Genomic DNA, 17153 nt, shown 5'->3' with positions numbered 1-17153 from the left:
CCGAACGATCGGCCGTCTTTTGTCCGGTGCTGTCCTGTCGGCTGAAAAGTGCTAAAGACTGCACACGAATTTTGTCGGCCAACAACAGCCGACTGCAGAAGTGATGTCATGTGATGGTTAACTTTCCGTGTGTTTTTTCTTCTCTGAGCATGCCCAGTCTTGCTCATCTGCTGTTTGTCGGGCGAATTCTGTACTGACTGGCGAACAATCGGCCGTTCTGGTGACGGCCAACAAAAATTTTAATGCCTGCACGATCGTACTAACAAGCCTACAATCGGCCGATCAGTCGGCGGCCGAATATTTACGGCCGACAATCGGTACGTGTGTACGGGGCTTTAAAGTAAACTTGTTAGTAACTTCACAGACAGGAATACATTCTTTACATATCACAATGTTCAGCATCAGTTTTTCAAAAAGTTCCACTTCATCATTAAAAAGCTGTCAGTGGGCTCCAATCCAGTGGTTTTCCTTGGGTTGAGATGTTCCCATCAATCTGCTGCAGGGGGGGGTTCCTCAGTCGCTCCTCCCCCAGTTATCTGACTGCAACATAGTAACATTGTTGCAAGTCACAAGCTGAGATGCTGCAGCAGGGGCTGATTTGTGTCAGACATTTATGAAGACAGACAAGCACTTTACAGGCACCAGCATTGACATAATTTTGTCAACTTAGTCCAGGAAGTAGATGGTGACCCTGGATGATGCCTAAACAAGGACGCCCTGTTCCTTCTGAAGAGAAAATGAGCTGAAGGTATTGTCGAGGGGGGGGGGGGGTGTTCTGTGATCTCTGTGAGAGGTAATTCATAATCGGAAGTGTTAGATTTACACATCAGTTTAGGGCGCTTACAAATTCGTTTTAACCCCTTGCCAAATGCATAACTTAGTTATATGGCGGCAGAGCGGCTCTCCTGTGCCAGATCATATACTGATTTGTCAAAGCAGGAGCCGATCAGCAGGTGCCGGTCAATGGATGTCCACCGGCACCCACCGGTCATCAGGAAGACACACAGGGCGGAGCTCTGTCTACGTAAACAAGGCAGAGCTCTATCCTGTCAGCAGGGATGTGATGGATTTTGTTTGTCTGCAAAGCAGGGAATAAAATCCATCACATCCCCCAGTAAAAGCAGCGCACACACAAACACAGGCTAAGCACACATTTAACCCTTTAACCCTTCCCAGCCAGTGTTATTAATACAGTGACAGTGCATGTTTTTAGCACTGGTCACTGTATTAGTGTCACTGGTTCCCACAAAGTGTTAGTGTCCGATTGTCCGCCGCAATATCGCAGTCCCGCTATAAGTCACTGATGTCTGCCATTACTAGTATTAAAAAAAAAACAGTTCCAGTATATATCCTAAAGTTTGTGAATGCTACAACTTTTGTGCATTACTTGTGAGGCGCAATTACAAACAATAGTGATCTCCAAATATACACAATTTTGAATTAAACACAATTTCAAATTAATATATTAACATTGTCCATATTTTCCTGTGTTCTTCCAATCGCCACGTGAAATAAGTGATCAAAATTCTTCCTAGTAGAAACAATAAGTGCTCATAAATAGCGTTCCGCCACCTAGGTGTGAATGGGCCACTCACCAGATAGCTACAGCCCACCAGGACCAAAATCGCTTAGAATAATTTTCCTTGTATCCCAAGTTTAATTCAAAGATCTTCCAATCTAGATCTGCAGAGACCATTGCAACAGCTCCCTGGGGGTAATATCAGTAAAAGGATATGGCGTAACGCATAGAGGTCCCAAGAGGTGGACAGGTTTGACGTTACAGTAAACCCCCCTCCATTGCGGGGGTTACGTTCCGGACCCAGCCGCGAAAAGTGAAATTCCGCTAAATAGAAAAACCCTATTAAAATGCATTGTAGGCATGTTTATTTTACTGTCACTGTACGTGTAGAAGCATTTTAAGGTCTTTAAACACACTTTTAAAACAATAGAAACTCATTTAAACACATAAAAGATACTGAGAGACATAGCAAGAGCTATGGAAAACACGAAAATATTTAATTTTTAATGATTTATATAGTAAAATAACATTACAAAAAAACTGCGAATTACTGGGACCGCAAAAACTGAACCGCGATGGAGCGGGGGTTTACTGTACATATGTGATCATCTTGGATTTGTAAATTTTAAGCAGTTTTTTAATATAATAAATGTGAGTTTAATATTTGAAGCTGGGGTATGTCTTATTGCTTCATAAACGTTTAGGTACTGCACCATTGGGGATTCTCTTTTCTTTATCTCTACATGTGTTTATTTGGAGCAACATCTAGTATTGTGGAGTGATTTAACCACTTAGCCTCGGTTTCCACTAGTGCGGCTACAAAGTCGTGCTACTTCTAGCACGACTTCGTAGCGAAAGTAAACTGCGGCTTCAGTGAGACTTGTCCCTCATATATATAGAGGGAAGTCACACTGAAGGCGGCTCAAAAGTAGTGCGCGATCTACTTTTGAAGTCGCCGCAACTGAAGCCGCGGCAGTGGAAACGGGCCCCATTGAAAACAATGGGTTTTGACTTGCTGTGCGACTTGACATGTGTCAAGTCGCACCGCAAGTCGCACTAGTGGAAACCGAGCCTTAAGCCCCGGAAGATTTTACCCCCTTCCTGACCAGGGGGGTTTTTGCGATTTTTTTTACTGCATGACTTTAACGGACAATTGCGCGGTTGTGCGACGCTGTACCTAAACAAATTTGACGTCCTTTTTTTTCCACAAACAGAGCTTTCTTTTGGTGGTATTTGATCACCTGTGCGATTTTTACTTTTTGCACTATAAAGAAAAAAAGCGCGTAAATTTTGCAAAAACAACAATATTTTCCCAATTTTTTTATATGAAATTCACCCCAAAAAAATGTAAAAATCAAAATTTTTTAACATTATTGGCCAATTTGTTTTCTGCTACCTATGTTTGGTAAAAAAAAAATCGCAAAAAGCGTATTTTGATTGGTTTGCGCAAACGTTATTGCGTTTAATAAGGGAAAGATTTCTGTCATTTTTGGTGTTTTTTTTTTAACGCGTAATGGCGGCGATCTGCGATTTTTTTGCGGTACTGCGACATTGCGGCGGACAGATCGAACCCTTGACTGACATTTTTGACACTTTTAAGGGGTACCAGTGACATTACTGCAGTAATCAGTGCTATATATATGCACTGTTACTGCAAAATGACACTGGTAGTGAAGGGGTTAACTTTATTTGAGAGGGAGGGGTTAAGTGTGTCCCTAGGGGCGTGATTCTAACTGTGATTGGCTGTGGCTTGAAGTGTAGGAACAGTGATCAACGGTCCTACATAGTAGAAACGTATGATCACTGTTTCTACACAGGGGAGAATGACAGGCGGCTTGTTTACATCAGCCACCTGACTTTCTCCCTCTGCACCGACGATCGGCGAGTGACCGGTGGACATCGGGTCCGCCGGTCACACGCACGGACTTGCTGGGGAGCGCTCGCCCGCTATTGGCTGTCAAGCAAGTGACAGGCTAGTGACATATATATACGCCACTTTGCCTGGCCGGGGCTGACTGCCGACGTATATCGTCGTGCGGCGGTCAGCAACCGGCTAGAGAGCGGACGTGTCTTATAATTGCCTGAGACCCCTAGTGGGTTAATCGGGGAGGTGAGCAGACACTTAAGCCTCGTACACACGCAACGAATTTCCGCTGACCGCTCGTCCGTCTTTTGTCCAGAGTGGTGTCTGTTGGTTGGAATGTGCTCTAGACTGCACACGAATTTTCCCGTACGACAGAATTCTTCTTCAGAAGTGATGTCATGTGTTGGATTGCTTTCTATGTGTTCTTTAATCTCTGAGCATGCCTAGTCTTGCTCATAAGATTTTTCCCCATCGAAATCCCCATGTACTAATAAGACGAAAATTGGATGGGTTTTGATGGTCGACAAAAATTTTATAGTCTGCACACCAGCATTTTTTTCGGCCGAAAAGTCGGAGTCGGTTGTCGGAAGCACCATACTAACAATCCGAAAATCGGCAGATCGGTCGTCGGACGAAAATTCCCGGACGAATTTCTTCTCGTGTGTACGGGGCTTTAACCTGGTGATTGCAGCACAAAATTTAAAGAGTGGACACATGGAGTGATTTACAGATTGCACTTCTAAGGCCCCTTTCACATGAACGGTTAGAATTCAGCTTTTAGCTGCAGAAAGAGGAACTTACAGTATTTACCTCTACGCGTTACGCCATATCCATCATGGCTTCTACTGATATTACACCCAGGGAGCTGGTGCAACGGTCTTTGCAGATCTAGATTGGAAAATCTTTGAATTAAACTTGGGAAACAAGGAAAATTATTCTAAGCGATTTTGGTCCTGGTGGGCTGTAGCTATCTGGTGAGTGGCCCATTCACACCTAGGTGGCGGAACGCTATTTATGAGCACTTATTGTTTCTACTAAGAAGAATTTTGATCATTTATTTCACGTGGTGATTGAAAGAACACAGGAAAATATGGACAATGTTAATATATCAATTTAAAATAGTGTTTGATTCAAAATTATGTTTCCTGACAGACTCCATGGCAGCACACGTATGGGTAGGCTCCGCCTCCTCTCCTACCCTATAGGACCCCACTCCCATAAATTTTTGCTCCAAGCCAGGAGCCGTGTTCCTTTTTTGTCCTCCTTCCGCAAGAGAAGTCTTACCTTATAGGATGCGTTTTCTTACATACCTGGTGGCGTGTGGCTTTCCTGGATGATGCCTTTCTACCTTAGTCCAGCAATCTCAGTACTACTGGGTGGACCCGGGCAATTTGAAATGATGCCGGAAGATGCCATAAATCCTGAATGAGAGGTGGGCTGCATCGCTTGGCCAAACGTCCTTGCTACTAGCGGGAGGCCCTTATGCCCTGACGCACACGCTAGTCTCCGGTTGAGGAGCGTTCCAGGTCCTTCTGTCGGTATTGGTGGTAATGTATTGCTTACTTTATACTTTATATCGTTTTGCTTCCTGGTTAGTATGGCGGCTGGAGCGCTCCTGCGTTCCAGGCCGTCGCTCTCGGCTCCTCCCCCTGCCTCCTGATTCCCAGTTGGGTGTTCATTGCGAGGCTTGGTTCCTAAGTGGTCTGCGCTTGTGCGCACGCCACTTCCGGTCCTCCATGACGCGGTGGCGTCGGGGGGGGCGTGGCTTTACGGCTCCCGGGAAATTTAAACAGCTGATGGAGCTGTCATTCTTGGGATGTCTGTGGGCTTTTGCGGCGGCCTCCCCACGCTGTGTCTCTGCCTGTGTTTGGTAAGTCCTGTGCTGGGTCAGTCCTGCTTGAATGGGGGAGGGGAAAGGCGGCTATGGGAAGGTAAGATTGAGTTCTTACATCCTTCCTATTGCAGGTTATCTCGCTGTGATTTGCAATGGATGCCTCACCGCCCCCCGGTGGCCAGTCCCTGCGCAACAGGTGAGCTTTAGCTTTTAACTCTCGCTTGTCTGCCAGCTGGCTTACTGTAGCCTGAGCTTTTCTTTCCTTTGTTTTCAGCCCTTTTAGGTCTGACCAACGTCCTGCATCGGGATCAAAGGATAGATCACCTTCAGGCCATCACCATGCATCATCCAAATCCAGGCACCATAGATCCAGATCTAGGTCTAGGCGCCATGATGATTGTCCAACCCGGTCTTCCCGACATGCTGACCGCCCCGCACACAAATCTTGCTGGGGTTGTAGGGCTGTAGTCCCTGAGGATAGATCCTTGTGTGATGCCTGCTATTCTCGGGCAATCAAGGAAAAACAAGTCCCAGATCCACCAGTGGAAACCCTGGTCAGGCGGATCGTGCAAGAATCCTTAAGGGATTGGGATTCCAACCGGCTGTCTGGGCATACAACTGATACTCCAGTTCTCCCTCAGAGGGAAGACGTAGAGCCAGGCACTTCCCAGCCGAGTCGCTTCTCGGATTCCTCTGAAAGTGAGGATGACCTAGAAGACCAAAGTTCAGGTTTTGATTTTGCCATGATCTCTCCGCTAGTAAGAGCGGTAAAAGAGGCGTTAAAATGGGAAGAGCCAGCAGACTCCCCAGCAAAACAGAAGAAATACTTTAAACATCTCAAGAAAGAACGGGATCATTTCCCTTTTCTGAATGAGCTGGGGGAAATCATTACAGACGAATGGCATGGAGTTGAAAGAAAGAATTCCTTATCGTCCAAATTTTCCAGGTTATATCCTTTTAAGACCGACAAAGTGAAGCATCTTGATTCTGCACCTACAATAGACGCAGCCTTGATGAGGCTAGTCAAACACGTTACCCTACCTTTGGAAGATTCCGTCTCATTTAAAGATGGTCTGGATAGACGAATTGATACGGATCTCAAAAAGATCTATCTGTTAGCTGGTATGACCTGCAAGCCAGCCCTAGCCCTTGCAGCCACATCCAAAGCTATGGAGGCTTGGGTAGATAACGTGGAGACCACACTGAAAGGTGTCTCAGAAGAAGCAGCCAGAAGCTCGGCTGTGTATGAACTAAGGTTAGCAACGGCCTTTTTGGGAGAGGCTTCCATTGATATCATTCGCCTGGTGGCGCGGGTCATGCTCTCTTCTGTCACGGCCAAACGTGCTTTATGGTTACGTCCCTGGCTGGCCGATCCTGCTTCCAAACAAGCCTGGTGCAGGATTCCGTTTGAGGGTGCGTCCCTTTTTGGCAACAAGCTGGACAGTGCCATTACCCGTGCCACTGGTGGTAAATCAGGTTTCCTCCCTCAGGATCGCCGTTTGTTTGACCGCAGAAGATTTCAGCACAAACCAAGTTCGGATCGATCCAGAGAAGCTCGATCTTACAGGCCTGGACGTGAGTTCAGAAAGAATTGGAAAAGATCTCAACCTACAGGTCAGAAGTTCAACAAGGGAACACCTTCTAGTGGTCGGGAGACCACAAAGTCTTTTTGATATCAGGCCTGCTCAAGCGTTGCGAGTAGGCGCTCGTCTACGTCAGTTTGCGCACGTTTGGGCAGCCTCGATTACGGACCAGTGGACCGTCAAGACTGTGTCTCATGGTCACGTTTGGTCTTTCAAAGAAACTCCAATTCTGCGGTTCATCCCTACGGCTCTACCTCGCGTGGAAGAAAAGAAGTCAATTCTTCTGTCATACGTAGATTCCCTGATCTCTCAAGGTGCTGTCATCCCAGTTCCGGCCGAAGAAAGGTTTCAAGGCCTTTATTCACCTCTATTCATGGTGCTAAAGAAAAACGGTTCTTGGAGACCGGTCATAGACCTGACTCATCTGAACTCTTTCATAAAGAAAGAGAGGTTCAGGATGGAGACACTCTTCACTATCCGCCAAGTGGTGCAACCAGAAGATTGGATGATCTCCATAGATCTAAAAGATGCCTATTTCCATGTCCCAGTGGCAGCAGAACTACAAAAGTTTCTTCGCTTTGCCGTGGGTCAAGTGCATCTCCAGTTTACCTGTCTCCCTTTCGGGCTTACCACCTCACCTCGAGTCTTTTCAAAGGTCTTACTGGCTATTGTAGCTCTGATCAGATCGAAAGGGATCCGACTGTTTCACTACTTAGACGATCTGCTTCTTCTTTCTCAAGACCAAGCACAGATTCTGCAACACAGATCTCAGGTAATCTCCACCCTTCAAGAATTCGGGTGGCTCTTGAATCTGGAGAAAAGCCATCTGGATCCGTCAAAATCCTTGATCTTCCTGGGGGCACTCTTCAACACCTCCAGAGGCACCATCTCTCTTCCAGTGGAGAAGATTCCGGTGATCCGCAGCAGAATACAACCGGCAATGTCAACTCCTTATCTTCGGGCATCACAGTGTCTGAAAATAATAGGGACCATGGTCTCCACGGCCCCCATGGTCAAGTGGGCACAGTGGAGGATGAGGCCCTTTCAAATCGGTTTCCTCCGCCAATGGAGCTCTGGGAATCCAGACACTCCTGTACGGATAACATCCTCTATGAGGGCGAGTCTGTCTTGGTGGCTACAACGGGAAAATCTCCTGAATTGTCATTCGATCGTTCCCGTTCCTTGGATCGTTGTGACATCGGATGCCAGCCAGACGGGCTGGGGTGCGCACTGCCTGTCAGAGGTGGCCCAGGGCAGGTGGGACTTTCCCACCCTCGGGTTGGTCTCAAATGTCCTGGAGCTTCGGGCAGCTTTTCGTGCCATCATGGCTTTCCGTCACTTGGTGAAAGGGTCCTCGGTCCTTCTACGGCTAGACAATACGACGGCAGTCGCATATATCAAGAGGCAAGGGGGCACCCGCAGTTCCTCCCTTCTGGAAGAAGTGAAACCGATCATGGCATGGGCCCAACGGAATCTTGCCAATCTATCAGCTGCTTATCTTCCAGGAGTCCAGAACGTTCAGGCAGATTTTCTGTCAAGAACCAATCTAGACAACAACGAATGGTCTCTTCATCCAGAAACCTTCAAGTGGGTCATCTCTCTGGGGATTCTTCCGGAAGTAGACCTGTTTGCCTCTCCAAACAATGCCAAACTGACGAAATTCTACTCGAGATGGCGTTACCCCCAAGCCTACGGGGTAGATGCTCTGACGGACCACTGGAAGTTCCACAAAGCATATGCTTTTCCCCCGGTCCCAGTGATATTCAAGTTCCTGCAGAGACTCAGGAGAGAGAGGGTAGAAATCATAGCAATTCTTCCGTTTTGGCCAAGGAGGCCCTGGTTTCCTCTGCTGCTCCAACTGAGCTTTCGGGATCCTGTTCCCCTGCCATTCAGGTCGGACCTTCTATCTCAGGGTCCAGTGCTGCATCCATGCCCAGCGCAGTTACATCTCATGGCATGGTCCTTGAGAGGGAAAGACTAAAAGCTCTTGGCTGTCCAAGTGCGGCAATGTCCACAATGATGAGTGCCAGGAGACCGGGCACCAACAAAGTCTACGAGAGGATCTGGTCTAAGTTTGAGGATTACATGTCTAATGAGTCCGATTTCATCACTAATCCTAAGATCCATCACATTCTGGGGTTCCTCCAGACAGGCTTAGACCTATCTCTGGCTGTTGGCTCTCTCAGAGTACAGATCTCAGCAATCTCTGCCTTCACGGGGACCTCATGGGCAAAACATCCTCTGGTCCGGCAGTTTTTCAGAGGTGCGTCAAGAATGAGACCTCCCAGGAAACCCAGGTTCCCCAAATGGGACCTTCCACTAGTCCTTGAGTTTCTCTCAACAACAGTTTTGGAACATGGAGATTCCTTCTTCCTTAAGAATCTGTCTATGAAGACGGCCTTTTTAGTAGCCATCACATCGGCTAAACGTGTCTCTGAAATTAGTGATCTAGGTTGCAAAGAACCTTTTCTGACATTTTTTCCTGATCGGGTTGTCCTGGTCCCTATGCTAGGGTCCAATCCGAAGGTAAATTCAGTTTTTCATGTCAACCAAGAGATTGTTTTACCTACATTCAAGTCTCAAGATGACCAGAGTACCCATCCGTTGGATGTGGGCGAAGTCCTTCAAACATACTTGAAGTTCACAGCTTCCTTTCGCAAGTCAGACTATCTATTTGTTCTCTTTTATGGAAAGAACAGAGGCAAGAGGGCTTCTTCCAGAACAATTTCTAGCTGGATAGTTCAGACCATCCAGTGGGCATATAGAGCCAAGGGACTGGCTCCTCCGGAAGTGGTGACGGCTCATTCCACCAGAGGGATTTCTACGTCTTGGGCGGCTTCCCTTCATGTTGCACCAGATGTCATTTGCAGAGCGGCCTCATGGTCCTCAATTAACACTTTCATGTCACACTATTGTGTTGAACCTGCTTCTTTATCCTCAGTTGATTTTGGTTTAAAGATTTTGTCTGTTGACGGTGCAAATTAAACCTATTTCTGTTTGACCAGCAGTTGCCCACCCGGGTGTGTATGGCTAGTTATTTCCCATACGTGTGCTGCCATGGAGTCTGTCAGGAAAACGGAAAATTTATATCAATACTTACCGTAATTTTCCTTTCCTGATAGAACTCCATGGCAGCAGGAGTTCCCTCCCATCTGCTGGAGTAGTCTATATATGGAACACGGCTCCTGGCTTGGAGCAAAAATTTATGGGAGTGGGGTCCTATAGGGTAGGAGAGGAGGCGGAGCCTACCCATACGTGTGCTGCCATGGAGTTCTATCAGGAAAGGAAAATTACGGTAAGTATTGAAATAAATTTTCCGTTATATTTGGATCACTATTGTTTGTAATAGCGCCTCACAAATAATGCGCATTTATTGTTTGGTAATCACCAAATTTGACGGCAGCCGTACTTATGGTTATATTTTACCTCACCATTTTTAAATAATTAGCCATAGCTATAGTTTTTCTGCAGACCAATTATTATACACTTTTTGGGATTTTTTTTAACCAAAAATTTGTAGCAGAGTAATTATCAGCCTAAATTTATGAATTTAATTTTTATATTTTTTTTTATTGGATATACATGCCGACATTTTCACGGCCATGCAACACTGTACATTTATGTCCCCCCCCCCCCCCCCCCCAAAAAAAAAATAGAGCTTTCTTTTGGTGGGATTTGATCATTGGATATACATACTGCAGAAAGTAAAAACGTTTTTTTTTCTTTTTAAATTGTTGGATATTTTTTTGTTTATAGCGCAAAAAAAAACCCAAAAAAAAAAACCGCAGAGGGGATCAAATAGCACCAAAAGAAAGCTCTATTTATGGGGGGAAAAAGGACATAAATGTACAGCATTGCATGGCTGTGCAAATGTCAGCTACTGTAGCGCAGTGCCGTATCACAAAAAATGGCCTGGTCATAAAAGGGGGGTAAACCTTCCGGAGGTCAAGAAGTTAATGAAACAATTTTCACATTTATCTGTTCACCAAAACTGATGGTACAGTAAACCCCCGTTATATAGCGGTTCAGTTTTCGCGGTCCCGGTATTTTGCGTTTTTTTTTTCTGTAAGACCTATTAATATTATTATATTAATTCATTATTAATTAAATATTTTTGTGTTTTCCATAGCTCTTGCTCTCTCTCTCAATATCTTCTATGTGTTTTTATGTGTTTCTATTGTTTTAAAGTGCGTTTAAAGACCTTAAAATGCTTTTAAAAGTACCGTAAAAGTTATAAAAACATGCCTAGGGTGTATTTATATAGGGTATTTCTATTTCGTGGATTTTCACTTATCGCGGGTGGGTCTGGAACGCGACCCCCCGCGATGGACGGGGGTTTACTGTATATCCTGCATTATGGCCACAAGGTGGAGCTAGGGGTTATAGGAAATAAATGTTATTATATGATATAATATATATAATATTATTTCCTATGATCTAGTGGCGATAATGCAGTATTTTCCCAAACTACTCTATTCCTATGAATAAATAACATTCGACCTGTAGAGGAAATAGCTTGAAATAGCTGGAAATAGCTTAAGAACTATTGATTTTGCCCCATTCGCACAGAACAAATTAAGTTTTGCTGGGCTAATAACAAATAGATATTTTTTTTAAATAAGTATGCATGCACTTAGCATAAAAATATGCAGTATGCGATGCTAATTCCACTTTAGGCAAAAAAAAAAAAAAAACCTAAAATGAAATTGGCCAAAAACAACACCAGGCTCCCATGACTGTGCATCACACTCCTTTTTTTTTTTTCTTTTCCAGGTTTAGACCGCAATACCTTGTGACAGATTGGCCAGAGCAGCGATCGGACATTTTTCTCTCGGCTAGTTTAATAGGATTTCTGTGGCTTCGGGGGAAATGTGAAATTCCCTGGAGAGGCTGAGGTGGTCAAGTCCCAAATCGGAAACACTTGGAAGGAAGATTTCAAGTTGATGGCCCTGAGATGCCTCCTTATTTATTTAAATCAAGGTTATTAACTTGAGCTTCTTCAAAACCATCAAGCCAATCCGTGACTTCGAACCAAGTTTTGGAACGTGGAGGAGATGGGATTATGATAAACACTGTGAACATTGAGAAATGGACTTTGGTAGTTATTTAAATCTAGGCCTTGTGGAGTGTTGTCCATACCCCTGTCCTGTGGATTATGTCCCCGGAGCGGGACTCGTCACTGTGAGAGAACTCTTCATGGATGTCTGTCTACAGATGCCGCATACGTTGTTTACATTGGGGGCACCCATGTGGCTTATTTACTGTTTTTAAGAATTTATATTTTGAAGGGGTTTTCACTTTCAGAAAACTTTTATGTTTAAAAAAGAAGCTGACCCTCATGCAGGTGACCATTTAGAAGTTTTAGAAGAGGGGGGAGCGGTAAACACAGGCCGCGTTTATACTGCCAACCGAAAGAGGGTGCACCAAGTTTTAAACACTATTTTTTGATTCATAAAAGTAATTATTTATTACAGGTTCTTGTATAGCGCCCTCAATTTACGCAGTACTTCACATATGTATTATACATTCACATCAGTTCCTGCCCTCAAGGAGCTTACAATGTAAGTTCCCGATTTCACATTGATACATATACATACAAGGACCAATTTACCTACCAGCATGTCTTTGGAGTGTGGGAGGAAACCGGAGTACCCGAAGGAAACCCACGCAGGCACAGGGAAAACATGCAAACTCCAGGCAGGAGAAATAAAGACCCTAGTGCTGCTAGGCAGAAGTGCTAACCACTTAGCCACTGGGCTGGTTGTTATATTCACAAACATGAGTTTACAAGCACATCAATATATCAATATATTTAAAGTCACAGAAGCCAAATCTGTAGCACTTGCTCGTCAGCATAGGAAGAAGCCATCCAGGTCCAATATGGCTGACATGTTTCAAGGAGTAACCTCTCTTCATCAGAGCCATCAGAGTGGCTCTGATGAAGAGGGGTTACCCTTCGAGATATGTCAGCCATATTGGACCTGGATCGCTTCTTCCCATGCTTTGGAGCAAGTGCTACAGATTTTGCTTTGGTGAAGCGGGGTTACCACTTGAAACATGTCAGCCATATTGGACCTGGATGGCTTCTTCCAATGCTGAGGAGCAAGTGCTAAAGATTTCAAGTGAGCAATCAGAGCCAAATCTGTAGCACTTGCTCCTCAGCATAGGAAGAAGCCATCCAGGTCCAATATGGCTGACGTTTTTCAAGGAGTAACCTCTCTTCATCAGAGCCATCAGATTGGCTCTGATGAAGAGGGGTTACCCTTCGAGATAAGTCAGCCATATTGGACCTGGATCGCTTCTTCCCATGCTTTGGAGCAAGTGTTACAGATTTGGCTCTGATGAAGAAGGGTTACTCCTTGAAACACGTCAGCCATATTGGAACTGGATGGCTTATTCCCATGAGGATGGGCAAGTGCTACAGATTTTGCTCTGGTGAAACGGGGGTTTACCCTTTGTAACATGTCAGCCATATTGGACCCAGATGGCTTCTTTCCATGCTGAGAAGCAAGTGCTAAAGATTTCAAGTGAGCAATCAGAGCCAAATCTGTAGTTCTTGCCCCTCAGCACAGGAAGAAGCCATCCAGGTCCAATATGGCTGACGTGTTTCAAGGAGTAACCTCTCTTCATCAGAGTGGCTCTGATGAAGAGGGGTTACCCCTCGAGATATGTCAGCCATATTGGATCTGAATGGCTTCTTTTCATGCTTCGGAGAAAGTGCTACAGATTTGGCTCTGATGAAGAAGGGTTACCCCTTGAAACGCATCAGAAATATTGGACCTGGATGGCTTATTCCCATGATGATCAGCAGGTGCTACAGATTCCGCTCTGCTGAAGCGGGGTTACCCCTTGTAACACGTCAGCCATATTGGACCTGGATGGCTTCTTCCCATGCTGAGAGGCAAATGCTACAGATTTGGCTCTGACGAAGAGGGGTTACCCCTTGAAACGCATCAGCCATATTGGACCTAGATGGCTTCTTCTCATGCTGAGAAGCAAGTGAGCAATCAGAGCCAAATCTGTAGCACTTGCTTCTTCACATAGGAAGAAGCCATCCAGGTCCAATATGGCTGACGTGTTTTAAGGAGTATTCTCTCTTCATCGGAATGGCTCTGATGAAGTGGGGATACCCCTTGAGATATGTCAGCCATATTGGAACTTGGTGACTTTTTCCCATGCTGAGGAGCAAGTGCTACAGATTTGGCTCTGACGAAGAGAGGTTAACCCTTTAAACATGCCACCCATATTGGATCTAGATGGATTCTTCCCATGCTGAGGAGCAAGTGAGCAATCAGAGCCAAATCTGTAGCACTTGCTTCTTTGCATAGGAAAAAGCCATCCAGGTCCAATAGGAGTAACCTCTCTTCATCAGAGCCGTTAGAGTGGCTCTGATAAGGAGGGGTTACCCCTCATGATATGTCAGCTATATTGAACCTAGATGGCTTCTTCCCATGCTTTGGAACCAGTGCTACAGATTTGGCTCTGATGAAGAGGGGTTACCCCTTGAAACACGTCAGCCATATTGGACCTGGATGGCTTCTTCCCATGCTTTGGAACCAGTGCTACAAATTTGGCTCTGATGAAGAGGGGTTACCCCTTGAAACACGTCAGCCATATTGGACCTAGATGGCTTCTTCCCATGCTGAGGAGCAAGTGAGCAAAATCTGTAGCACGTGCTCCTTAGTATAGAAAGGAGCCATCCAGGTCCAATATTGCTGACGTGTTGTAAGGAGTAATCTCTCTTCATCAGAGTGGCTCTGATGAAGAGGGGCTACCCCTGGAGATATTGGACCTAGGTGGCTTCTTCCCATGCTTCGGAGCAAGTGCTACAGATTTGGCTCTGAGGAAGAGGGGGTTACCCCTTGAAACACGTCAGCCATATTGGACCTGGATGGCTTCTTCCTATGCTGAGGAGTAAGTGTTACAGATTTGACGTCTGTGACTCTGAATATATTGATGCGCTTGTGAACTAATTTGCTTGTGAGTATAACTGCTTTAACCAGTTCTGGAGCAGAAGGATTTGCCCCCCTTAATGTCCCAATACTTTTGGTAATATAGTGTGTATACAGGCCAATGCAGTTATCTGAAGGTGGAAACCCCCTTTAACAGTTTACAGAGCTGGTGTTGTAGAATATATAGGAAGGTATATATAGAGAGATGATGTCATATCATAGTCTGTGGATAGCAATGCAGAGATTGTATTAGGATTTAGTCTTCCATTGTATAGATGTGTATATCCAGTGCTGAATAGATTAGGGGTTATGTGTATAACAATCAGTGCACTGATACCCTCCCCCGACCCTACAGACTGGGGGGGGGGGGGTGACTTTATTTTTTTAATCTCTGGATCATATTGCTGATATTTAGGTATTTTTTTTTCTTTTATTTCTTTTTTTTTGCCAACAGCGTGCCACCAGCAGAAGTAGAAGCTGTCTGTCATTTTGTTGTTATATACGGATCTATTTTTTTTTTTTAATGCTTGGAGAAGTATTAAACCCCAATCGTTACATGTGGTGGCTGCATTAGTTTTCTTTTTTCTTTTAACCACCGGAAGGATTTGCCCCCTTAATGACCAGGCGCTATTTTGCGATTTGGCACTGCGTTACTTTAACAGACAATTGCGCGGTCGTGCAACGCTGTACCCAAATAACATTGATGTCTTATTTTTCCCCACAAATATTGGACCTGGATGGCTTTTTCCTATGCTGTGGAGCAAGTGTTACAGATTTGGCTCTGATGAAGAGGGGTTACCCCTTGAAACACGTCAGCCATATTGGACCTGGATGGCTTCTTCCTATGCTGAGGAGTAAGTGTTACAGATTTGATCTCTGTGACTTTGAATATATTGATGCGCTTGTGAACTAATTTGCTTGTGAATATAACTGCTTTAACCACTTCTAGACCGGAAGGATTTGCCCCCTTAATGACCAGGCCCTATTTTGCGATTTTGCACTGCTTAAATTTAATGGACCATTGTGCGGTCGTACCCAAATAAAATAAAATGGTTGTCCTTTTTTTCCCACAAACAGAGCTTTCTTTTGGTGGTATTTGATCACCTGTGCGATTTTTATTTTTTGCACTATAAACAAAAAAAGAGCGACAATTTTGAAAAAAAATTAATATTTTTCACATTCTGCTATATAACATCCCCAAAAAAATTTTAAAATAAAAAAATCAACATTTTTTAACATTTTAGATCAATTTGTTTTCTGCTACATATTTTTGGTATAAAAAAAATCGCAATAAGCGTATTTTGATTGGTTTGCGCAAAAGTTATCGCGTCTACTAACTACGGGAAAGACTTATGTAATTTTTATTGGTTTTTTTTTTTACTAGTAATGGCGGCGATCTGCGATTTTTTTTTTGTGGGACTGCGACATTGAGGCGGACAGATCGGACCCCTAACTGTAATTTCTGACACTTTTGGGGGGGACCAGTGACATTACTACAGTAATCAGTGCTAAAAATATGCACTGTTACTGTAATAATGACACTGGCAGGGAAGGGGTTAACCCTATGGGTGATCAAAGGGTTAAATGTGAGCCTAGGGAAGTGATTCTAACTGTGGGGGGGGGGGGGCAACTGAAATTATCATAGAGACATGTGAATCCTATATAGAAGGATTGCATGATCTCTATGATCCTCCCAGAGAGAAGAACGGTCAGGTGTGTTTACAACAGCCGACCGTCCTCACTCAGCGGGGAACGATCGCGGGTGTCAGGCGGCAATCGGAGCCGTCTGACCAGTGCCTTAGCTTCCCCGCTGATGAGTGGCGGCGCTCGCCCCCTAGCTTCCCGCGCGCGACCGACGTAGATTTACGTTGGTTTTGCGCAGGAGAGCCACCCTGCCGCAGTAAATCTGCAGTGGGTGGTCAGGAAATGGTTAAAGCTTTTTTCCTGCTGTTTTCACCTGGTGATCTGACCAGTAAAAAATCTCCTGTATTAGAGCCCAGGGGGGGCACCTTTGGACAGTAGCATTGTCAGTCCTGGGGGAGGGGAGTGATAGATGTACTAGCACATTTTAGGCTCCATTCACACCTGAGCGTATCGTTTTCAGGCATTTTTTCTGGCTTTTTTCAGACGTTTTTCCGGGCGTTTGAAGGCAGGCATTAACATCTAACAAAAACACTTGTAACCTGCCAAAAAAGAAGCTTATGTACTTTTTTTTTGAGCTTCAGGTGACAAAACGTTCAGGCTTCATTCACACCTGAGCATATTGTTTTCAGGTGTTTTTTTTTGGGGCTTTTTACATGCGTTTTTTTTGGGGCTTTTTTCGGGCGTTTTTTGCAGGTGTTTGGAGGAACTCATTGATCTAACAAAAACGCTTGTAATCAGCCAAAAAAGGAGCTCATGT

General features: G+C 44.8%; 1 protein-coding gene across 2 annotated transcripts in view; it reads left to right on the top strand.

Moving 5' to 3' along the window:
• PRKAG3 (protein kinase AMP-activated non-catalytic subunit gamma 3) overlaps positions 1-11660 on the top strand; it is a 90351-nt gene extending 78691 nt beyond the window's left edge. For both annotated transcript variants that reach the window (XM_082261958.1, XM_082261960.1), the window contains one exon: positions 11574-11660. In XM_082261958.1, the coding sequence (XP_082118084.1) occupies positions 11574-11596 (23 nt within the window). In that variant the 3' untranslated portion in view covers positions 11597-11660. The remainder of the gene's footprint in view (positions 1-11573) is intronic.
• Positions 11661-17153: the final 5493 nt, after the last annotated feature.

The sequence above is a fragment of the Pelophylax lessonae genome (assembly GCF_965119305.1).
Source record: "Pelophylax lessonae genome assembly, chromosome: 6".
Classification (NCBI taxonomy): Eukaryota; Metazoa; Chordata; class Amphibia; order Anura; family Ranidae; genus Pelophylax; species Pelophylax lessonae.
Note: the sequence above shows the minus strand (reverse complement) of the source record. Positions and strands in the feature narration are given on the sequence as shown.